Source organism: Oryzias latipes, chromosome 23, assembly GCF_053564925.1.
Source record: "Oryzias latipes strain Hd-rR chromosome 23, Olatipes_Hd-rR_3.1".
NCBI classification, from domain to species: domain Eukaryota; kingdom Metazoa; phylum Chordata; class Actinopteri; order Beloniformes; family Adrianichthyidae; genus Oryzias; species Oryzias latipes.
This window is the reverse complement of record NC_136259.1, coordinates 18964994-18988823: the sequence shown is the minus strand read 5'-3', so window position 1 is coordinate 18988823 and position 23830 is coordinate 18964994. Positions and strand designations below refer to the sequence as shown.

At 40.8% G+C, this 23830-nt stretch overlaps 1 protein-coding gene and 1 long non-coding RNA gene across 2 annotated transcripts in view; one reads left to right on the top strand and one right to left on the bottom strand.

Annotated features, from left to right (window-relative positions):
- snd1 (staphylococcal nuclease and tudor domain containing 1) overlaps nucleotides 1-23830 on the bottom strand; it is a 154671-nt gene that overhangs the window by 3008 nt on the left and 127833 nt on the right. The window contains exons 19-22 of the mRNA XM_023952284.2: nucleotides 19082-19205; nucleotides 16733-16802; nucleotides 15346-15459; nucleotides 10628-10831 (exon numbers count right to left, since the gene is read on the bottom strand). Coding sequence (XP_023808052.1) covers nucleotides 10628-10831; nucleotides 15346-15459; nucleotides 16733-16802; nucleotides 19082-19205 — 512 coding nt within the window. The remainder of the gene's footprint in view (nucleotides 1-10627; nucleotides 10832-15345; nucleotides 15460-16732; nucleotides 16803-19081; nucleotides 19206-23830) is intronic.
- LOC110017652 (uncharacterized) overlaps nucleotides 1-23830 on the top strand; it is a 61579-nt gene that overhangs the window by 13855 nt on the left and 23894 nt on the right. Inside the window, exon 3 of the long non-coding RNA XR_002872729.2 lies at nucleotides 18374-18461. This is a non-coding gene — a long non-coding RNA (uncharacterized LOC110017652). The remainder of the gene's footprint in view (nucleotides 1-18373; nucleotides 18462-23830) is intronic.

Sequence of the window (23830 nt, the reverse complement as noted above, 5' to 3'; positions counted from 1 at the left end):
GCAAATGACCCACAGAGTTCAGCCCCCTCACATCACAATGTAAATCTATTGAACAGTAATGACAATAATAATGAGTAAATTAGGGTCAAGCCCCAGCTTAGTTTCTAATTAGTCTGCACCTTTATTTGAGTTCAGGTTGCAAGGGAGATTAAAAGAAAACTCCAAGCAAAGCTAAACAAAATCTTTTATTTTTGGCGACAGTCAGTCCTTTTCTTTTTGCTAACAGGTTTACTTTCTACAGCCAAGGATACGGTCAATATATAAAGTCACATAAGTAAGAACAGCTGGAGACGTTGTGTTTTAAAATAAAGAAATCTGTGGCTTAGAGCGATGGTGGAAAAAAAAAAGAAGGAAAAGTTCAGCAACACTTCCATTAGCCTCCAAGAGATCTGCATAGACCGCAAAGACATCCAACAGTAGTTTCCCTTTTAATTGAGAAGCAACATATTAAATATGGAAATATTAGACTATTTGGATCTGTAATCTAATTGGAGTTAATAGAGACTGGATGTACAGTAGCCTCCATAGTGAGATCAAAGTGGGGATAGGGAAGGAGAGCTGTGGAGAGCGTATTGACTGCTTCTGCTAGAACAGTCATTTAGTCTCATTAAACGTAAGTAGTGATGAGAGTCAGAGCAGGGTCTGTGCTGTTCTCTTTGAGAAGGACTGTTGGATAGGTGGCCACAGCCTAACTGGGTCTTCAAAGTGTGCTGACTGGCATTACAATATGAAAGTCCTGGCGAGGCAAGTCCGATTTTTCTTCCAATACTGTGCAGATCAGTCAAAATCATAGGTCCATGCAGCTCTTGCTCAGCTTGCCTGAATTGTTGGAAAAACATGACAGTTCAAATGAATTACCAATAGAAAAACCATCAGGTCTTCTGTGCGTGTAAAGCTGACACGTGTTTCGCAGCTGATTATAGTAGCAGATAAGCTGCTGTTCGCATTCAGAAACTAGAAGAGGCATGCCAGATGTTAAAACAGTCAAGTGTGGATGGGATCTGCAGCTTAATTGCTTAGGTAGCTCGTGCATATAAGTTGATTTGATAACTGCGCTGCACATGTTCCGGCCAGAATTACAGATCTGCAGCTGGATGGTGCAGCTCCTCCTTATAAACATGTTAGCGTGTGAAGAGAAAGTGCTGTGGCTGCACAAGACATCCATCAAAGCCAAATGCAGGAGAGATTTGTTTTTTTGGAAGGGGTTACGATATGGGCCCATCCGACAGATGTCACCATATGGAAGGCCCAGCCGATGAGATTTTACAGACACAGAAGTCGAGAGATACCATTTGAGCTTTGGAGGAGGAAATTCATAGTGTCTAAAGCACAATTTACAGTCTTTCAAAAGTCTAGCTATTGTTAGGTAGGGGAGGGAGGATGCTCAAGTGAAGTGGAAGTGCGTAGATGTGAAAGGAAAAAGTGGAAAACTATATACAAGCTCCAACATCAATGAAAGATAATTCATCTATACTTTTAAAACTATCCGTGAATGCAAATGACTCTGTGGCAGATGCAAAGTCAAGAGCACTACAGCAGACTGTGATCAGATGAAATGCTGCGGTGCCGAAAGATCACGCAGAAAGATCTTTGTACTCCCATTGGGAGGGTGCCTCTCCTGGCTCGCCCTCTTTCTCTGTTCTGCACTCCTCAGTTTAGTGAAAACAACAGCCAATCAGCAGAACCCAGATGACGACTGACTTTGGATCATGAACAGCGCCATGTATCCGGTCCCGGATCCTTCTTTCACAGCGTCTCTATGGGCTCCAGTCGTGAGGCATAATGGCTCATTTATGACACAAACACAGGCAAAACTCATCCGGCGTAGCAAAGACGAGGAATGTTTCTCATTACAGGAAACAACTGTGCCCTCAAACAGGGGGAGGAAGAAGACTGTTCAATCATGGAGAGTCTTATGATGAAGGATTGTGTTAGTGGGAGCAAGGCAAAGACGATAGTGATAATGAAGCAGCTTAAACCTATTAGGGCGACAGATGAAGTATGAAAAACAGAAAAACCACGATAATTCAAAAGGAAACAGTGATCACAAAGGGTGTTGGGTAGCAGAAGGCAGCTGGTAACGGCGTACTTGTCTGAGTGACCTGACAGAAATCCCATATGTCAGACAGATGCCAATGTGGCGAGCAGTGGCCATGGACATTGGCAGCACTGAACACACCCTTTGGCCAAGACAGATAATGCATGTCTGAAAGAGTTTGTATATGTGTTTGCATCCTTTACCATAAAAAACCCAAACTTTCTAGTGAGATTGAACAAAACTACTCACATCAAGAGAGTAATAGCCCTATATAAAGACTGTTTAATGCATTCAGGTGACTGTAATGAAGCCATGTGGGAGCTTGGGTGTAAGTGTGATGTCTTTCAACGCAAACGACAGGTGGTGTGGGTCTGGCGGTTTGGCATCAGTCATGTAGTCCAACTGTCTGTGAATCTGCGACAGCGCAGTGCCATGTTCAGCCGGTGTTCTGATGAACACGGTGTGAAAGTGATGGATGTGAGTAAAAAAAAAAATACGTGGCACTTATTTTTTTTCCCCCCCAAACACGCTAAATGGTGAGCGTTCTTGCTTGGAACGCCACGTGAGAAAATTGACTAAGAAAGATTTTGGCTTGTCCTGGTAATCTGTAACTTGGGGCTTTTGTGATCAACTAGGATTAGATAGAAGAAAAGGAAACCCAACTGATACCTCCCTGGTCCCAATTTTTTCCTCTTTCATTTTTCGTTGTTGCCGCTTTGTTCTTATCACGACGCATTCTCATTCTTTCCCAGTCTGCAATCTCAGCCTCCTTTTGACTCCAGCAAAAAAAGAAAAGCTCTGCACGAGACAGTTGATCATCAGAGCATCTGCTGGAGGAGCTTTTATGTCCGCGGCTTACACTGTCCAAGTTGAGTAGTTGGCTATGCAGCGGATTGTCCAAGAAGACATGCCCACAACACAAGCAACGAGGAGCGAGGTCTGGCTTTTCCAAAACTCTCTTCAAACGTGTCATTGCACAAGTGATATGATGGAGAAGTGCTCATTTTCTAAGTACTGTATCTAACCAGTGAGAGAATCTGCCAAGGTTTTGTCATGTGTGACAGGGAATTCTGTTTGTGAGTGGACAGAGACAGACTCCAAACATTTGCAGAACCAAAACTATTTATCAGTTTTTGCAAAATGTCTAAAAATCCTTTTGGAAAATTGTAGCTGCCATGAAATCCTCACATCAGCAGCTGATTTGCATGCTCTCATTTTTCTTTGCTTTCTACTTCAGCAAGCAATTCCTGAGCTGTCAGGGCAGAAACTAAAAACCTTCAAAGTTATTTTTACAGAATATAAATCTTATCTCAGTAGGGATATAGTCTGAAAAATTACACGCAATTCTGTCTAAGACACAATGAGTTGAATGTGTGTCCTTTGCACTCATCTGATAAAGTGAGATTACAGACAAATTTAAGGTGGTCAACCTTCACGACTGAAAAAAGGGTCGCACTCAACAGGAAAGCAGCAAAAGTTCATGGATCCAGGAGTTTGCAAGTATGCTAGCACAAGCAAAATAACCTGTTCCGCCCTTACCTGTTCTCTAAAATCTATAGAAAATAGTCTCTTGTAGTGAAAATATGTGTGTATACATGGTATACAAATCATTTGACTAAGAATGAGTCACTTCTCAGGGAGCCAGAGAACAAAATATAACCTTCAATATCCCTTCCTTGACCTATTGCTCCTAATAGTTGAGGTGTGAAGCTTTATGACCTTCATGCTAGTTAGAAAGGATCTTTCTGCAGCTAGAGAGGCAAATGACCAGGCTGGGTTTCATGTATGAGGGTGTCTAGGCTGTTTGTTAATTACAAGTAGGGGTGTCGGACAGTCCACTGAAAGACCCCAACTCTGGCTGTACTTGTAAATTAGGTATTGAGCTAAGAGCAGTCATGCTGTCATCCAGCCACAGAGCCCAGAGGGACTCTGGGAGAATTCATTTGCAACTTTTTTTTTTTTTTCTTTAACTTTGTTAACCAACTGTTCCTACATCCATCACTGTTCATCATTCTTGTGTCAATTGGACTGAATAGATACTTGAATATTTTTCCTCTTGAGGCAACTATCATGTCATTGAGTCAGGGAGCACATTAGAACAAGGGATTTGATTGGATTAGGATTCACAGCATTAGTAGAAATGACCTCATGAGAGAGTTGATAATGTAAGTTAGGAATCAGGACAGATGTGACTTAAAAAAATGTAACTAAGGCAAATCTGTCTTCAGATTAGTACTTTACCTTGTTAGACATTTTAAACATGCATGACTAGTTTGGAAATTCTCAGCAAGAATAAAATTGGTAACAGTTTTCTAGAAAAATACAAAAAGAATTTATTCAAAATAAACTATAACTGCTTTTTTTTCCCATTTCTGGATCAGTGAATAAAAAAGAAAAATAGGACATTCCATGTGTAGTGTGGCTCTCTATAGCACTCTTAAGTTGGCTGTGGAGACATTATCCTTTTTTCTACAAGATATTTTGAGAATTACTGTCATAAGTTGAGGAGTTGAACTGGGATACACTACCAGTTGTGACATTCACTTACTTTAGGAAGGATCAGATGATTTCTTTATTTTGAAATAATCTATTAAAAGCTAAGAATGTAAAAAAGCTTTGACATGCTTTATTTCTCACACGAATTTTGGAGAAAAAAAAAAAAGGAAGCAAAAGCGTGATTGATAAATGGAACAAGCCAACCCTGCAGGCATCCTATGCTGTGAGCCTTTTCAATGATTTCCAGTATGGATCTTCCACATCCGGCTTTAGCTACGTTTTCATTCACACTCATTCCATTAACACGGCTACCCTGCTGTGCAATTAATTATACAGAGGGATTTCCAACTTCCAGCTATTGAAACCACATGAGGCAGTCTGTTTAAAAAAAAAGGTGCAGAAATGACAAACATTGAGCCAGACTGAAGAGTTTGTCAAACTTTGCACAACTACTTTACATTCCTGCATAAAATGCTAGGCCTGTGTGTGAGTATAGCGACAACACAGGCAAAAACATAAAATAATAAAAGTCATATTTACTAAAGGAGCTCCTGAGTAATTAAAAATTCCCAGATTCTCATCTGCAGCTTTCACTCTTACCTCACAGCTGTTTTCCCCACAGAGCGCCTTCTGCTGACACACCAACACACGTTCCAATGAAGATCTCATGAATGCGTCCAAACATGTTAATTTGAGACGTAAACACTAACGGCGTATCTTAACCCTGTGTGCAGGAAACATGTTGGAAACCAGGCAGAGGTCGCTGTGGTGTCAGTGACAGATGATAACTATGTTTGAGAAGAAATGACCGACACATCTGTGTTGATAATTGACTTGTGATTAGCAAAGTGGAGATTATTAGCTTGTAACGCTAATGAACTTTGCAGGTTAGCGCCAGTGTCACTTAGCTGAGGTGATTGGATGAGACAGTTAAGACCAAGTGACCTGCCAGACTTGGAATCAGTCATGTTGTTGGCAGCTGCTGACAAGAAACACTGGTGTAAAAGCAGCCGAGCACAACAGATAGTGTTGCTAACCACACAGCCATCTCCTCCTTGAGCTGCCATGACAGACTCATTACAGCTCGGACAAAGAAATATCAGGTTTGAGGGTGGCTTTCTGCACACTGGTCAAAACCTGCTGCAGGCACTTGCCTGCTGTGTAGTCAGTAAGGCACAAAGGAAAAGTACCCATTGTGGATTCTGTGATTCGGTCAAGCAAAGTGTGCCCCCCCTCAACACAATTCTGCTTCTTGCTTACAGAGACAGAATTAATGCTTCGCTATCCTTTAATACACAGCTTAGAGTGAGAAAAACAGCTGTTTAAACTGCCCAATGTGGCTTTACAGTGCAGAATAAGCAATCACACAAATGTGTGTTTTAAATCACAGCTCGTTATCAGCAGGTCTGGTCTGAACAAATCTCTGCTTTCATTTGTGGGGATTATAGTTCATCACGACATCGTGCTAAGAGACAAAATGCTAATTGGCCCAAAAAGATCCTGCAAGCCTCCTCATAGCTGCTTAGTTTGGAAAAAGAATAGTTAAGGGGGGACAGAAGAAATCTAACAAGAACAACCAAAAGAGGTGCTAATATGGATGGGGGGAAAAATGAAAAAAAAGAGGAAGAATCAGACGGTGTACCACGTGCAGAAAAAAAGAATTTGTGAGAAAAGACTTGACAGAGGTCGAAGTGTGGCAGTGACTTAGCCAGAATGGCATGTTGCCATTTTAGGAGAGGAGAGTTGATGGTGCCAGGACCATTTAATGGCTTGGTGTGCTTAAGGAGGGGAAAGCAGCAAGTCAGTGTGTCATAGGTAGAAGCTGCAGGAAGAAGGGGCCCCTTGTGGCTTTGTATTACAGTCACATATTCATCATCCTTTAGCTTGCCAGAGTTATCAGCATCACCTTAACTGTTAGGATCCAGTAGGGTAGCTGTTGAAATATTTTCTTTTTCAATCTTTACACCCATTATGATGTTTCCCTTTCCTGATGGAAGAAATCTAACTGAAGCAAAAAAGAAAATACAGATTTCTCCCCTAACTCAAGAACATGCAGTTGCTATCGGGTACAATCAGAGCAAATGACATGGTTGACACTGCTCTAAATCTGGCTGCCTGGGGCAACTATTACTGAGCTGCTGTGCTTTGCTAACAGCTCATTTATGACACCAACATGCTGATTACATGTACTGGTGACAGACACTGTACAAGGCAGCCACTTGTACCTGGCAATCTACAGAATACAGTAGAACTGTGCTTTCAGGACAAATAAAGTGAGAAAAAACAAACTATTGGATCTGTAATAAAAGAAAATAAAGACACAGAAAACAATAGTTCAGGTGTAACTGGCTATTCTACTACATGCTGTGTTAACAGCTGTGTCCACTGCTGGATAGTGACTAATGCCATCACTCTCCCATCAGAATCCACATATCAAAGCTATTTCTAAAACACACTCTGACAGATGCATGACAGATTAAACCACGAGATATTTAATCTACAGATGTGGGTTTCCTGTCTGCTCGAAAACACATTTACTTTTAACCTATTTTGGCAACAGACACTTTTTTAAAAAGCATATGCCTCTGTGTGGAAGGGAGAACAATGCGGGTCCATATGGTGTGCACTGACAGCAAGCACTAAACTACGGCTTAAGGTGGGAAGGCACTTGAAAAAGGAAATAAAAGCCCAAATGGATGAATATCCCCTTGTGCTTTCACTCTCTTGGGACAATGCTACCCTCAAAGACTGGTGTTAACCTTCAGTGCACTTATGACTGACTATTAATGGTTGCTCAAGTGCCAATGAACATTACAGCCCATCTGTTATATAATGCTTTGGAACTGGAGCACAGATTACAACGACCGTGTTCCAATCCCCGGGAACGGATAATGAATAAAGAACAGAGGCAAAACGGAACGGATACAAAGGACAAAAGTCACTTTTACAAGAAGGCTGATACAGAGAACTGCATAATGACAGCTGATACACAGGGCAACTAAAAAAATGTATTTTGCCCGACTGTATTGTTTGTCAGCAGCAGAACAAGAAGGGTCGCGTTCATAAATTTCTAAGTCTACATCCTGCAAACATGCGACTATTAATTAAAGTAGTCTGATCCAACTTTAGAATCTTTTAGCTACTTCATTAATGCCTAGATTAATCATTTTAGTGCCCATATGTCACCCAAAATAAAGATTCCTCCTGTTCTTAGTTGGGATGTTCCAAACTGATCACATGATTGGAAATTGGCCTAAGCACATCGTTTCAAACTTGATCAGAATCCGTGTTACATCCTGATGAGGGTTCAGACATTTAATTTATTATTAATATTTATTATTATTATTATTATTTATTATTATCATGTTCAGCACTACATTTAAGCTTATTACAGATAAATACTCTGCATATCATAAACAAATCACAGCATTTTATTGCCGAATACAGCTCTACTTCGAGCAAGAGGCGCACAAACAGTTTGGTAAAGTTAGCAAGATATCCACAGACTTGGACTTCCGGAATCAATAACTTAATGAACGTTTGAAACTGACAGCAAGTGTCTCTTTGTCTTACTCTGTTTTGTCTTAAGGCAAACAATAAGAAAAATTAAAAATAAAGAGACTGATGACACTTGGATGGTTGGAAAGCATGAACAGTATCATCAGCGGCCATAAGTCCAGAACAAGAACTGACAGAATTATCCACAAAAAAGCTTCAGAGCTTTACTTTAACCCACATTTGTATAGCACTTTGGAAACACTGTGGCTTGTTAAGCCTTCTCCAAATCAAAATATACGTCTGCAACCTGAAAGAGTGTGTGTGAATATGGTGGGTATGCATGAAGGCGCAGATGTGTCATAAAAACAGGAACAATTTGATGCAACCAAACCTAAATCTGCAGCTTATGAGCCTATTGGGGCAAAAACTCAGGCAGACTTTAATCAACGTCTTTTGTCTGTAGTGTCCTTATCCCAGGACAACAATATGGTCACTGACATGCAGAGGTCAGAGGTCACAATGACAAAGTTACAGTCTGTAAAAAGAATGAATTGCTAGAAAGATTGTGCTCTCCCCACCAGCCTTCCATTTGCATGAAGATTTCTTTTTTTAATGAACAGTTACGTGTTTCTCTGTTCCTCAGAGAGTTGCATTTTTTAAATAAAAGACTACCTCATTTTGGGGTTATGCAAAAGCAGTAATTGCAGCAAGAAAAAGTATTCTTCATTTTATCTTTCATGTACAGAGCCGCTATGGGCCTGCGGGGCGAATTAGCACAATGAGGGAAAAGTAAATGAGCATTGCTTCATGCTTTGACAAAAATGGCCACCATCTGAGGCAAATTGTGTTGCAAAGTGCATTATGTGTAACTGGGGATTGACAATTGAGGAGTTTTCATTTCTTTTGTGTGACAGTGTTCGCATTAGAAAACCCCAAGGCATTTGGTGAAATAGCAGCTTAAGCCATCATAAAAACCTACACGACAAACAGTGATGGAAGATGATGTCGCAGCAAGAAATTGTAAGAGCTGAGCTGTCTACAAGCAACAAGTGGTACATCGACTACTGCTTTAGTCACATCCACCCGTCCGGGGGTGCGCGTTTCTGGGTGGTCCAGGCCCGTGGAGGGTGGTAGACAGGTGCAGCCTGATCTTAAAGGGAGCACAGGTGTGGCTTACCTTGTGACTCATGCACCCACAATAGTTGTGCATTTGGTGTATTGTGAAGTATTTCTAAGGATAATGTAAGTAACACGTGGAGTACGGGTGATGCTATCATACGGTGCTTTTACGCAGCACTCCAATCGTTGGTAAGCTGCACTGCTCCTTAGTGACTACGCACAAATATTTACCCTTAGGTGTTATTTAAGTGTTTTTTTTTTAACCTGTCGCCTACAGCAAGCCTGTAGTAGAATGCGCACAAACGTTCTCACTCTACGGTTCCATCATTTTGACAATCAATAGTTTATAGTTTCATTATGTCATGTACGGTATGCAAAAGAGCTAATATTTCTTTATGATTGAGAGTAATAGTTAAATTATTCACTGGTCTATGTGAACGTTTGCATATTTTTCAATCAATTTTTTGACTACAAGTAACTTTCCAATGCCTGATATCTCATTGTTACAAGAGATACAAACTTCTGTTGTGCGTCTTGTTTTTGTATTTATTCTGATTGAATAAAATGAACCAAATCCGAATCATGTGGACCATCTGCGTGCCCTGTACACGTTTGGCCCTTTTTTTTCGCCAGCAGAAAACCCGTAACCACCTGAAGGGCCAATTCTAACTAAAGCTCAAAGCTTGATTTAGCTTCACTTTCATTTAGATTTTTAAGGGTAAAAAATTAGGGACAGGAAACTGCTCAGGTGAGAGTTGTGTAATGCTTTTGCCCCCCAGACTAATTTACTTTTAAGTTTTTCTTTTTTTTTCTATTTTCTGTTTCCACGAAAAGAATGCACATGGACTGTCTACATTTGGTGTTTGAGGTTTTCCAGCGAGGACAGTGACGAGGCAAACTCAACTTTCCGAAGCCATCACGCAGTGGCTGCGGAGAGAAAGACTGAAATTGTGGATCTGTGCTACAAAAAGGCAGTTGTGTTTGCGGAAACCACTTTAGCCAGAATGAACACTGCCAGTTTAAAAGAAGGACAAAGATGAAAGGATCTTTTTCTGCAGATAACATGTCTGAACAGCAGAGGCTTTAGATGAAGAGGAGAAAACCGGGAGAAGCACAAATTCAACTCCACCACTTAGCCATCCATTTTTGTTTTCAATTTACACCTTCCTCCTTGTGTTTAGAGTCGCAGCAGGCTGAAGCCTTTCTCAGCTGTTATAGGGCAATGATTTATTCATATAGTTGCAAATCAGCTTAAGAATAAAAAGGTCCGGGCGGTAAACTCCAATAACTGGGCCACAAATAAATCAGAGAGCTTAACACTCAATACCCCCTCCTCCTGTAAAGGGAATTTTATCCCATTAGGTAATTTTAACCTTTTAGAAAGGCTGTTAAAGTTGCTCATATTTAAGAGTGCAGCTGAAGTAAACATTTATCTTGAAATACTGTTGCTCGGCAGCTGGAAATTCAGGAACTCACAATCTTCTGCAGGTGTTTCTCTTTGCGAACGTCCACCATGACCAAGCCCTCCTTGACCAAGCCCAGGCCCACGTCCTCCTTGGTGTCTCCAAACTGTATTGAGACGTGTGGGCAGCTGGCGCCCGAATACTCAATGTTCATCATGCACTGGGTGTTCTGGATGTCCCGCACAATGCAGTCCACCACATCTGCACGAGCATCCTCCTAAGAAAAAGAAAGAAAGAAAAAATTAAAAAAAGGTAAAAGGGTGCAAGGCGAGATTGAGAGGAGGAGGATGATGGATTGTGGGAACAGAGCAGAAAAATGAAAATTGTGGTTGGGGACAAAAAGAGGGCAAAAGAGAAGGGAGGGAGGCAGGAAAAAGATGAAAGGAATAATTAGTGTTTTATCGCAAACCCAAAAACACAGAGCTGGAAAGCAGAGGCTGATGGAAAGATGTTTGGATCCGTCTTTAACAGTGACTTTTTTAGGTCATTCAACACTTTCAAACAAAAGTTACCACTGGAGCAGAGTTTAAGGTCCCTTTTATATTATTAAAACACCTTTTTTCTCTGGTTTATCATTTAATCTGACTCATATATGACGTCTTTTTTTTCTTATCGACTTTCCCTCCCTCTTGAAATTCCTTTGCATTCCTCTTTCTCAGACACTTCTAACCTTGGAAGCTGTGAAAGGCCACTCACTATCTGATTGAACACATGGGGGAAAGGACAGTGGATCTGTAATACAATCCTGACCTCGTGTCCTCCAGCAGTCTGGGTGGAAAGTAACATGACAAACAAAGGCTGCTCCTTCAAAGGAAGGAGGACCGTTTTAAAAACAAAAATCTGTCCCTGGCCATCATCCATTCTTTCTCAACATCATCCCTCTCTTTGCTTTCTCCCCCCACCCACCCACCCTGGTCTTGTCTCCATGGCAACCCCCTTCCAGCTAGCCGCTCTTGGACATGTGTGTGTCTGCGCAAGCAAGTGTGGGCAGGAAAGCTTTTCTGAGAGAAAAAAAAAGGGGGCTTTTGTTGTTCCCGGATCTCCCTCCGGTCAACTTGTCACAGGCGCTGCGGGAATGCTCAAGGCGAAAGAGAGCCAAGAAGGAACCAGAAGGGGAACCTACTGTCAAAGAAGAATGAGATCACACTAATGAACACCAATCCTAAATAATGAGAGGCTTTTGAGTGTCCCACTCTCACCTGAAAGGCTTTTATTTCCCCTTAAACCTGCTCTGAAACTAAAGCACCTTTTCTGGAAAGAGCTAAACCAACAGGACGGATAGTTGGGCATGTTGACCATTGGATTCTTCAAACTGAAGTCTGGCATGGAGCGAGTTTACTCCGCCCACCTTGACAGCGTTTAAAGAAAACTGCAAAAAAAAAAAGGTTTGCAGCTCTGCAGAATGGTTCAGCACATCTGCCAATCAAAGCCTCAGGCCTAATAGGCACACAATTTAATTACTTTTTTTTTATATATCTGCCCACCCCCCTACAGTTCTCGTGAATATGGATCAAAAACATCCTATCCATATCCTATCCTACAGTAGACCCTCACCGTATTGCAGTTCACCTCTCGAAGATTTTTTTCCAGTGCAATTTATTTACTAGCGCATTGTGCTCTGCATCCTGATTGGTTGTTCATCATGTCAATCTCTTCTATGCCATGTTTCCTGTAGAGACTGCATTCAGTTTGCCACATTTACATAAAACTCCGATGGTGATCAGATTTGTGTTTTCATTCTCTAATAGTGGACTTATTTTTTAAGACGGTTCAAACTTTGAGAGTTTAAACAAGAGTGGAAATGTTCATTTCTGTGTGATAAAGGGGTATAAAGTGTAGAAATACGTTTTACCGTCTTGAATATTTGAAATTCTACCAGTTATTTTTATCGAGGGGACACCGCCGTTTTTAAATATCTTCCCTTTCCCCACATTTCTCATAAATATGGAATAAAGTGAAATGAATGAAAAATTTCCTTGAAGTCAGACAAAAATACATTTACTTGATATGACCTTTTAACAATGGAGAAAAGTTCTTATACCAGCCTCCAGTGGTTGTTTGAGGAACTGCAACCTTTAGAATCCTGGTTTGTGTCAAATGTGTGAACAGAGGAAGAAGCCAAGTCTAATTTCACCATTTGATACTTGTGGCAACTTTGAGCAATGTTGGATTTTGTCTGCGGTAAAAGCTGTTTTTCTTTATTCCCCTCTCTAACTTTAAACATCTCGTGAATCTTCTTTTGAACCACAGTGATGACCTTCATAAAATGTTACTGAAAGGTATTACGGGAACGACAGGGAAGATGTGCGGTGTCGGTGCGTATTTCTCAGTTTTGCTTGGTGACCTTTATTTTGCAATTTTAGGCTTCATGCAGTAATCTCTTGCTGCCAGTGGATTTTACCATGACTGTAATGAGAAAATGTTAAGACAGTGAAGGAAGTCATGCAAGTTAGTAAATAGATGAGAAGTCAGTTATAAGCCACTGCGTTTACGGGAGCTGTTTTTTTCTTTGGCACTGCCAGAAAAAAAATTAAAAAAGGTTTAATTGGCTAAACAGGAATCTGAGGGAAAGTGGAGAGAGAGTCTCAAGTGCAGACGTGAATTCTGGTGGCAGCCATCACAAAACCAGAATAAGGACAGATTAAAAGCTTCAAAAACTATGGTGGTGATGGAAGATGTCATGTCAGAGCGATGTCTTCAGCTGTAATCCATACGGTGGCCCAGAAGGGTCACAACACAACACATTAACTTTACACACAACACATTAACTTTACACACAACACATTAACTCTACACACAACACATTAACTTAAAACACAACACATTAACTCACAACACAACACATTAACTCACAACACAACACATTAACTCACAACACAATAACTCACATTACTTTCTGTTAGGCAGTTAGCCATTCAGCCCAGTGGAAATTTCAGAATAAAAGCACTTCCATTGCAGCTTTACTTCCGTTGTGAGTTAATGTGTTGTGTTGTGAGTTATTGTGTTGTGAGTTATTGTGTTGTGAGTTATTGTGTTGTGAGTTATTGTGTTGTGAGTTAGTGTTGTGTTGTGAGTTAGTGTTGTGTTGTGAGTTATTGTGTTGTGAGTTAATGTGTTGTGAGTTATTGTGTTGTGTTGTGATTTAATGCGTTGTGTTGTGAGTTAATGTGTTGTGTGTAAAGTTAATGTGTTGTGTGTAAAGTTAATGTGTTGTGTGTTAAGTTAATGTGTTGTGTGTAAAGTTAATGTGTTGTGTGTAAAGTTAATGTGTTGTGTTGTGACCCTTCTGGGCCACCGTAGATCCACCACACTGGTACAGCACTTCACCATGTTTTTTGTATTTTCTTCCTCTTCTGATATTTTCAACATATAATGCAGCTGAAGGAATATTTGATACAAAAAAAAAATCAATAATTCCATCTTACAGCTGCACTTTCAGTTCCAAAAAAAGAACTTTTCCAAGACAGTATGAAGCCAATTACAACTTGTGAAGCCGGATTTCTTGTGGAGGGCATGATGTGGCAGGTTGCAAGACAAAAGGTAACAACCTTCCCAGCGATGGTTCAATGAAAGCGAGGACCCACACTGTCACTATAGGGCAGACAGCAAAAGCATGAAAGGAAAAGTGAGGGAAACTGAGATGGGAAGATGCAGACTGACAAGGAGGAGAGGTGGAGAGGTGGCGAGGTGCACGTCTGCTTCAAACATGTGCTTTAGCTCTTTGTGTTTGTGTGTGTTGGAGTTGTAACATGTTTGTGTCCCCTGGGCAGCACTAACAGATGGGCCACTTCATTACTGACTCATGAGACGGCACACGCCCAGGTAACGCCGGCACACACACTTGTTCCAAGAACAGGAAATGACGAAACCAACACAAACTGAACATTTCTCACGAAACAGATTATTCACTCATTGATTTGTATTTTTAGAAACGCAGTGACATGTCATAGTTAAGGGGTTTCAAAAGCGCTTGAAGCAAGTAGACTACCATATGCTACTAAGTTACTCTGCAAAAACAGATGTTTTTATTTTGGCTAAACAATATCATAAGCATAATTAAAAGACCACAGGAAGGGCTTTTACAATAGACCAAGAGAGTATCGGAGTGGGTCTTTAAGTACAAACACACACCACTTTAACACAATGCCAGTCAGGAACATGGAAAAAGAAAACCTGTTTGAATTTGATTGGTAATTTGCATGCAGCCCACTCAAGATGGCATTAACATGCTGACTTTTGACACCAAAGTGTGGAACACACACAGACAAACACACACATGATCAGTGAAGGCTGAATAAAAGTGCAATTGGATGCAAACAAGGTTTGAGCTCCAGAAAAAAAAAAAGAGAAGACTATAACATCTTTAGTTGGCAAAGGCAAACATGAAGCACTTGGCTGAGTTTCCATGTTTTGGCTGTTAAATAATAGGTCAAATTTTCTGCACAAGAACCCCTGACTCTGCTTTGAATGATCTCAATTAACGACGATATTAATTTTTACAGAACTTGTCAGAAAGAAAGAAAAGAAAAAAAGCCAGCCTCATATCTCAGTCACAGACTAATCTGTTCATGTGAAACATGAAGCTCAGACACTTTCATGTCTTGCCAGAAAAGACAACTTTCAAACTGGCACTAAATCAGCCTGTAGAGGCAGATCGCTCAAAGTTAATTTGGAAACTTCTGGCTGTCGAACATTTCTCTGCTCGGAGGGTGTGCTCGTCTGGGCACTTACGTCCAGTGGGACCTGGATGAAGGCGAAGGTATACTCGGTGGCCTGGGCTGGCAGGGTCCTGGTGCCGAAGGCAGGAGGCATGGCAGCCAGACGGGTGGATGGCACAACTTCTCTCTGAAAGAATATGAGGGACAGTCAGCACTAAAACATATATAGAACATTCTTAGATCTCTCCAAATCCACTTTTCATGGTACTTTTGATCATCTGAGAGCATCCTAAATTGCTTTTGCCAAAAGAAATATGTGACCTTTGAGGGAGTGCATTTTTCTGGTCTTTAAAACAAAGCTCATCTCATCTTCTTAGTTTTAAAATAAATAATACACACACACACACAGAAAGTGTCACTTTATATCTTTGCTTCGAGATTTAATTGCTTAATCCTTACAGGTGGAAGCCGCTGTGAGAACTGATCAATCACTGATCGCTCCAGGCTGCACTGTAGCGGAAAGTCGGTCACGTGATCAAAGCTAATTTAATGCCCCCTCATACTGCAGGTTAATGTGTTCACTGGACTGTACAGTCTAGATAGAGAATACCTCCAACATTCATTACGGACAAAATGTTCAATTTATCTTTACTACATTAGACTTTGACGGCACTTTGAAGATTGGCTCAAAAAATGAAATTACAAAAGTGTTCTGCTGTGTTTTCTAATATTCACATAATAAGTCAGCAGCTGATCTGTACTATGGGAAGGTGGCAATACTGCCAACTAATAGTTCATAGCAGAGGGACATGAAAGCGAGGTTACATTCCATCAGTCTGAAATGACGTGCGACCAATCAGGTGCTGCAAAGAAGAGTTCGTCCCCATTTTTTAATTTCTTTTCTTTTCGTCAAAGTACCAGCTCAGCCTGGGAGAATCACACTTTAAGCAACATGCCAAGATGCATCGCATCTGCCAGCCAAACCTGGATCTGTCCCCCCCTCCCTTCTGAGGTCAGTCGCACACTGCGCCGCTCCACTGCATCATGGGAAAAGTCCCGCAGGGTGGGGGCTGGCTGCATGAGCCGCTCAGTGATGCAAGCATGTGCGCGCGTGTTGGCAGTCAGATGTAACAGTTAGATGAAACATCTTTGTTACCAGAGTTAAGGGATTAACGAGATTTGGGGGTGTGTGTGTTTTTTATGAGGACTTTGTTCGGCACTGTGCTTTGCCTTCGTTATAAACAAAAAAACAACAACCACATATTGTATTTGTTTTGAAAGATTCCACAGCGAGCTGTACTGAAAGGCTTCTTTGAGCATGTAAATTAACCTGGCACTGAAAAAAAACAAAAAAAAAAAAACAATGCTAGGGTGTTTTAATGAGGGCATTTTCCCGCCTCCCACAATCTCTTCATCAAATGTGCTTGTACAATCAAAGCCACGGCTGGAAAGTTACTCACGTTGCCATAATCGATGTAAAAGACGTGAACCTTCGCTGGTGACTCAACTTTTTCCACTCTGGCTCTGTACCTGCAACACAAAGAGAATAATTGGAGGAATTTGAAAAAAGAAAAAGAGGAGGTGGAGGAGAAGAGAGCAGAGGGAAAACAGAGTAGAAGACAGAAGGCACAAGAGGAAAAGGAGATGAGTAAATGATTCTGTGCTTATTTCCCTGGAGAGAAGGTGCTGGAGGATCTGTCTGTTGTGATTGGGGGAAAGGAGGCGGATAGGATGAGCAGGCCGGGGGTGTGTGTGTGTGTGTGTGTGTGTGTGTGGGGGGGGGGGGGTCAGAGGGGATCGTTCAGGACAGAAGAATGCTGTGGAAATTGCAAAGAGGCCTCTTTGCAATAAAAGACTGAAATTCAAACCTGATTTTGCCTTGTAGCAAATAACATTAGCCAATGTGTGCTAATCACAAAAACTTGCCGTTTTGATTTCCAAACACAGTTTGGTATTTAAATTAGAGCAAAAATTAATGACGAATCAATGGGGGAATAAAAAGGTGTTTTAGCGCAAGCCAAATTTATACAGAAACCTAACAGAACCAATGGATTCCTCATCCAGGATAGTCAGGACCATAACATGTGGCTCTTGAAGCAGTGAACGAAAGAAAGCACTGAAGACATGCAAGTAACACATTAAATACAAGAAAAAGTTTTATAAAAAGGAAAAAGAAAAACAAGAGTACTGATACTCAAAGAGTGAAAACTGAAAAACAGTCCAGCTGTGTTTTTTGGTGTTTATTGTTCTTGTGGCGTTTTTCTGATTATAGGGGACATTTATTACGAACTTTAAGCTCAAAATTGCATTTGTGAGGATTTCTTTATTCAAATCATTGTGAATAAAGAGCAGATGAAAAAAATGCAGTTTGAAAAAGCTCATATTTGTGTCATAGAAAATGCGCCGGGCGGGCCACAACCTACCTATACTCCATTCTGATTCATCCACTTGCAGACAAATAGATCCTTGTTTTCCCTGTCTGAGCTGGAATCAGGCTCAAAACTGTACGGTTGGACGGCTCAAATTTTGCTTGCTATTTTTATTGCACAGGTAATGTTAGGTTGGGGGTGCGCAGGTCTGTAAGTTAGTGAGATAGTTATAAAAGATAGCTCAGTTAGGTGTGATGGGAAAGGGGGCGGGGTTGCTCCAATAGTTCCAACTTAAAAGGCGAATTTTTAATGAACTCCTGCCGCTATGCAGAAACTGTCCAAGAAAAAGACAGGCTTTTTTTTGTCTTTTATAATAGATCAAAAAATGATCGGAGTGGGACTTTAGGAAACCGAACAGAAAATGTTGAGAGTTGGAAACAGAAGAACAAGGAGGTTTTATTTTTTCACTTAAGTCTTAGTTTTCATAAGCCTTTCAAGGTGAAAATAGTTTCGAAACAATCCTTTGTACCAAATGCACCACAGTGATTAACATTTTTACTGAAGTACAATCTCAGAACAGCACAAGCTTTTGGACATTTCTGTTTTTAGTGGTAAACACTCAAGTCTGTGACTTTCTCCACCTAGAGCAGGTTTACCGCTTTGCCAGCCGACGTGAGAATAGAGTGAATGTTTGTACCAGATGGCCTGTTTAACATGCCCACTGATTTACAGGCAGGAGATTAACTCGTGTTTGCTGCAAAACCATGGAGAGGAAGATGGACAGAAGCAGAGGGGACAGAAAGGACAGCACCTGTGTCAGGTGAACATTTGGTTTTTAATCAGTTTCAAGACTTCTTTTTTTCCCCACCATCACCTTTTTGACAGACTCCCTCCCTCCCTTCATTTCTGTGACTTCTATCTGTCCCTGCGACCATCTGCAGACTTTCAGTGAGGAAACTCAACCAAGAGATGCTTTTGTGTGTCACCATCAAGCAATTGCTGATTCTTCAGGGCCAATGCAGTGGCAGAAAGCTAATTAGGAGCCTGTAGGTGTCTGCAGTGAACGCATCCCAGGGTTAAAACAAGATGAGGTGAAAATGAAATGGCTTCAGTGCCTGAGTGAGAAAAAAAAGCCATCAAGCACCGCTAAATTAAAACCACTCTATGTAATTGAATAAATGATCATCCCATTAAAATGCATCGTTTTGCCGAGAGACTCTGGTTGCCTGCGTTCCCTTAAAGACGCTGGATACTCCCTCCATGCCACTAGACTCGCAGCTCTCAAACTGGTGAGGAATTATTTTGACAAAGACGTCAACAATCTCTTTCATCTCAAAAAAAGCTAACTGCTCGCAACACATCTCTGTTCTCTTACCCACCAACAGATATTTTTAACCAGTTTCATAATTAAAGGTGGAAAAAAAATACATTTTTTATTACCATTCTCCATCTGCAAACTTGGCTAAGCAGTAGTCTCCTCTGCGTGCAGAATAGGACCCTTCCACAGATGGGTGGGCAGCGATCTCTGCTCTCATGGTCTCCATCAGGGTCTCCAGCTGGGCTCCTGGTGGAAACACAGACAAGTGAGGTCCAGATATTTGAGCTTCTGGAAACTTCCTTAATTTCCCTTCTACGTCTTTTGTGATTGAACCTGACCAGCACTCAAGTTTTCACTCTAGAGAGCAGAAGATGTGAACTTTTGATGTGGATGCACGTTCAGAATGACTGGGTTCTGATGAGCCTCTCCAGATTGACAAACATCCATTTGTATGTTGAGCTTAAAGGGTGTGACTGACAGCAGAAATAAACACAGATGTGTCTCATCCATGTGACTAAATGTATGAATATGAATCAGACATGATTTCCCAAAGCATGGCACAGATCATTCTACAAATTTTCTTGGCATTATTGGTATTTTTAGGCTGTGCGTTTAGCTTTTTAAACAACCAATTCAGACTTTTATTAGGAACAGTTTTCTGAATATTAAAGTACTTTAGTGTATGGGAAAAAATATGCAAACGATATAACTAAATCAAATATAGCTTTATATTCCTTAAAACGGGGAAAATATATTTCCATTTCAAGCACCTCTAAAACAGCTGCTTGCTAGAACAGAATTTGGCCAAACGGGCCCTGACGTCTGTAGGGCATTTGCAGCCTTCACTGGTTTAAAACGGGGCTAATCCAGTTCCCCCAGTTGGTATTTATGGCTTATCAAACCTTTGTAACCCGTGGAGCAAACCCATTATGGTGCATTTGAGGTGAGAACTGCCATTTACGAGGGGGAAGTAGAAAAATCAGATAGTGACTGGCTGCTCGGCGTGGAACCAATGACTGCAGTGATGCGGTGTCCTGATTTGAACCAGTCAGCTGGAGCATGGAGGCTGAAATATTACAGAGCATCTGCATTTTCTAAATAAATGAATAAATAAAGAAAGAAAAAAAAGGGGAGACTTTTGTAGTGTTTGTATTGGAAACTATGCTGATAGCATGTTTGCTTTAGGATTTACGGTATTATCACATATATCGTGTTTGTGTGTTGTGAAGAAAGTTTTGGGGAGATATTTCTGCTGCTAAGTTAGCAAAGTCCCTCATATAAATTTTCATGCCGACTTTTTGGTGACAAGCCTGGATGTGCACCGTAGTTTTAAAGCCGGATGCAGCAACATGCCGGCTCCCATTAGCATGGTATCTTGCAAATAAAACCAGTCACTACATGCGAGTGTTTGTGTGTGCACTATTCAACTTTGCTGACGATGCATATTGCTGGCAAACAAACAGCTTGGAGGCAAGCATTGCAGGCATCTCTTGGGTTGTGTACAGCTGCTGCTAGTTGTCATTAACACCTATTATTTATGTGGGGGAGAGAATAAAAATATGATTAATTATGCTACGTTTTCTAAATTATCTGTGCCGAGACAGGCAAGCAGCTGCCAGCTACAGCAGACAGGAAACCTACATTTGCATGTCAAATGTGGAGAAAAAAAAAACAAGGCGGAGCACAAAAGGGATTTAGAGAGGAGTAAAGTCAGACAGCTCTGTTTGCGCAGTGATGGTGTGTGTCCGCTACATTGGACCTCAAAAGGAAAATCTGCTGCAAACAACTGGTCCATATAATTATGTCCTCTATGTAGCTACAAAAGATTAAAGTCTAATGACACGGGTAAAAGTTTTGCACTTCCAGACACAAAGTGTCTACAGATGCTCAGACTCTTTAATCAAATCAAATCAAATCAAAATTTATTTATAAAGCACTTTTCATATAAAAATATAACACAAAGTGCTTTACATTAAAACAACAAAATATAAAAACAAGCAAGCATTAATAAATAAATAAATAAATAATAGGGCCCCCCTCCCCGTACCTAGCCCCCCACGCCTTTCACACCTCCCACTCTCTAACTGATGGAAAATGACAATGAAAAATAGGCTGTAAAACATATGCTGAGCACAAAAACATGATGCGGGAAACGCTAATAATTGGAACCTCCCCCCCTGTGAACAGCCGCATAGACAGCCAAATGCAACATCACAGGCGGGGACCGCTCCACCACAGCTAAGCGGTGATGCAGGTCCCCACCCAGAGCCGCAGCGGCTGAACAGCAGCCGTCCCAGAGGGAGAGGTTCCAGCTGAGGAAGCACCGGAAATAAAAATGAATAAAAATTGAGAATCAAAAAGTAAACATATTGATAAAAACGATAAAACATTGAAATAAGGTAAATTAAAATAACACGTTAAAAATCAGGTTCAAGTTCATAAAACAAGATAAAATGGATAAAGAAATAAAATAAAAATAGAAAATACATATAGATAAATAACAATAAATAAATAAAAGTAGTAAAATAAATAAATAATAAATAAAAATTAGCTAAAAGCCAGGTTAAAAAGATGGGTCTTGAGCCTTTTCTTAAAAGTATCAATGCCCTCTGCGGCTCTCAGGCCCTCTGGCAGACTGTTCCATAAGCGGGGACCATAGTGCTGAAATGCAGCTTCTCCATAGGTTTTAGTTTTTACAGTTGGAATGGTTAACAGACCAGTGCCAGAGGATCTCAGGGTCCGCGAGGGTTCATATCTTACTAAAAGATCTGATAAATAAGAAGGCGCAAGACCGTTAAGACATTTAAAAACTGTTAAAAGTATCTTAAAATCAATCCTGAAGCACATGGGGAGCCAATGCAGGGATTTTAAAATTGGGGTGATGTGAGCCCGCCTCCTGGTCTTTGTAAGAACTCGTGCAGCAGAATTCTGGAGAAGCTGAAGGTTCCTAATATTTGTTTTTGGAAGACCAGCAAGCAGGGCGTTACAGTAATCAATTTTACTCATGATAAAAGCATGCATTAGCATCTCCATATTAGCAAGAGAGAGTAGTGGGCGGACTCTAGCCAGATTTTTGAGATGATAAAAACCAGTTTTAACCACCTGTTTTATATGGGGGATAAAAGTTAGCTTAGAGTCAAAAATAACACCCAGGTTTCTGACTGCTTCCGAATGACTTAAGGAAAGTTCCTGTAGCTTCAGAAACTGTTTCTCCCTCTTGGCTTCAGGACCAATAACTAAAATTTCAGTTTTTTCCTGGTTGAGCTGCAGAAAATTATTTGCCATCCATAATTTTACATCTAAAATACAGTTAAAAAGTGCTTCTATTGGTCTTGTGTCATCAGGAGACATAGCTATGTACAGCTGGGTATCATCAGCATAGCTATGAAAACTGATGTTGTGGCTCCTGATGACATTCCCCAGAGGAAGCATGTAAATGTTAAAAAGCAAGGGGCCCAGGATGGAACCTTGAGGCACACCACAATTAATTTCATGGACCCCAGAAAAATATGTGTCCATGCTTACCATAAAGCTTCTCTCCATGAGATACGACTCGAACCACTTGAGAACAGTCCCTGAAAGGCCAAGACTTTTAAGTCTGTTTACAAGGATCAGGTGATCAACAGTATCAAAAGCTGCACTTAGATCTAACAGAACTAGTACTGAGATCTGACCTGAATCCAAGGCACACCTGAGATCATTAACAATTTTTAACAAGGCCGTCTCTGTGCTGTGGTTCGTCCTAAAGCCAGACTGGTTTATCTCAAAAATGTTGTTTTGTAAGAGAAACTCGTTTAGCTGAATAAAAACAAGTTTTTCTAAAACCTTACTTAAAAATGGCAAGTTGGACACAGGTCTGTAGTTATTAAAAACTGAAGGGTCTAAATTAGTTTTCTTGAGTAATGGTTTCACCACTGCCGTTTTAAAGGCAGCAGGAAAAATACCCGTCTGTAGAGAGGAGTTAATGATATTTAAAATCTCACTCTCAAAAGACCCATAAAATGATTTAAAAAGTGATGTAGGGATGGGGTCTAAAGAACAAGTTGTTGGATTAACTTGGGAGAAAACTCGACCAAGTGTTGCAGCTTCAACCAGGTCAAAACTGTCCAGTGCTTCCTCAGGTAAAATCAAGCCATCATAACCAATAGAGAGGCTTTTCTGTTCTTTTATGATGTTCATTCTGACAGAATCAATCTTGCTCCCGAAGTGGTCTGCAAAGTCCTCACACAATGAGGCCGAGGCTGGCATTGGGTTTTTGTTCACATTTGAGTTGATTAAAGATTCAATTGTGGTGAAAAGGACTCTGGGGTTATTTTTATTTACGGAAATGATGTTCGCAAAATATGAATTTCTGGTCTGTTTTACGGTTTGATTATATAGTTTTAGTTGGTTTTGGTATAATTGATAGTTTATTTCAAGTTTGTGTTTTCTCCAAAGTCTTTCGGCAGATCTGCAACGTCTCTTCAATTGTTTAATTTCCTCAGTTCTCCAAGGAGGCGTGGGTTTGATTCTTATCTTCTTAGATGTTAGTGGAGCAACTGAGTTGAGACTGGATTTTAATTTACTGTTAAAACTTTCAACAAGTAGATCACAGGGGGCCGGTAAGACAGGTGGAGAGTTGGAGCGAACAGATGTAATAAATTTTTCGACCACTTCAGGAGTCAAGTAGCGTTTCTTCACCGTTCTCACAGAGGTCTCTTGCTTTATAAAACCAGTGATGTTAAAAAGCACACAGTAATGGTCAGATACAGCCAGATCCACAACAGGACTCATGAGACCCCATTCTAACGCGCAACCGGCTTGGATCCACTATTCTTCTCTGCTCTTGGTAAATAGGTGCAAATGGCTTGCATTATTGAACAATTTCCATC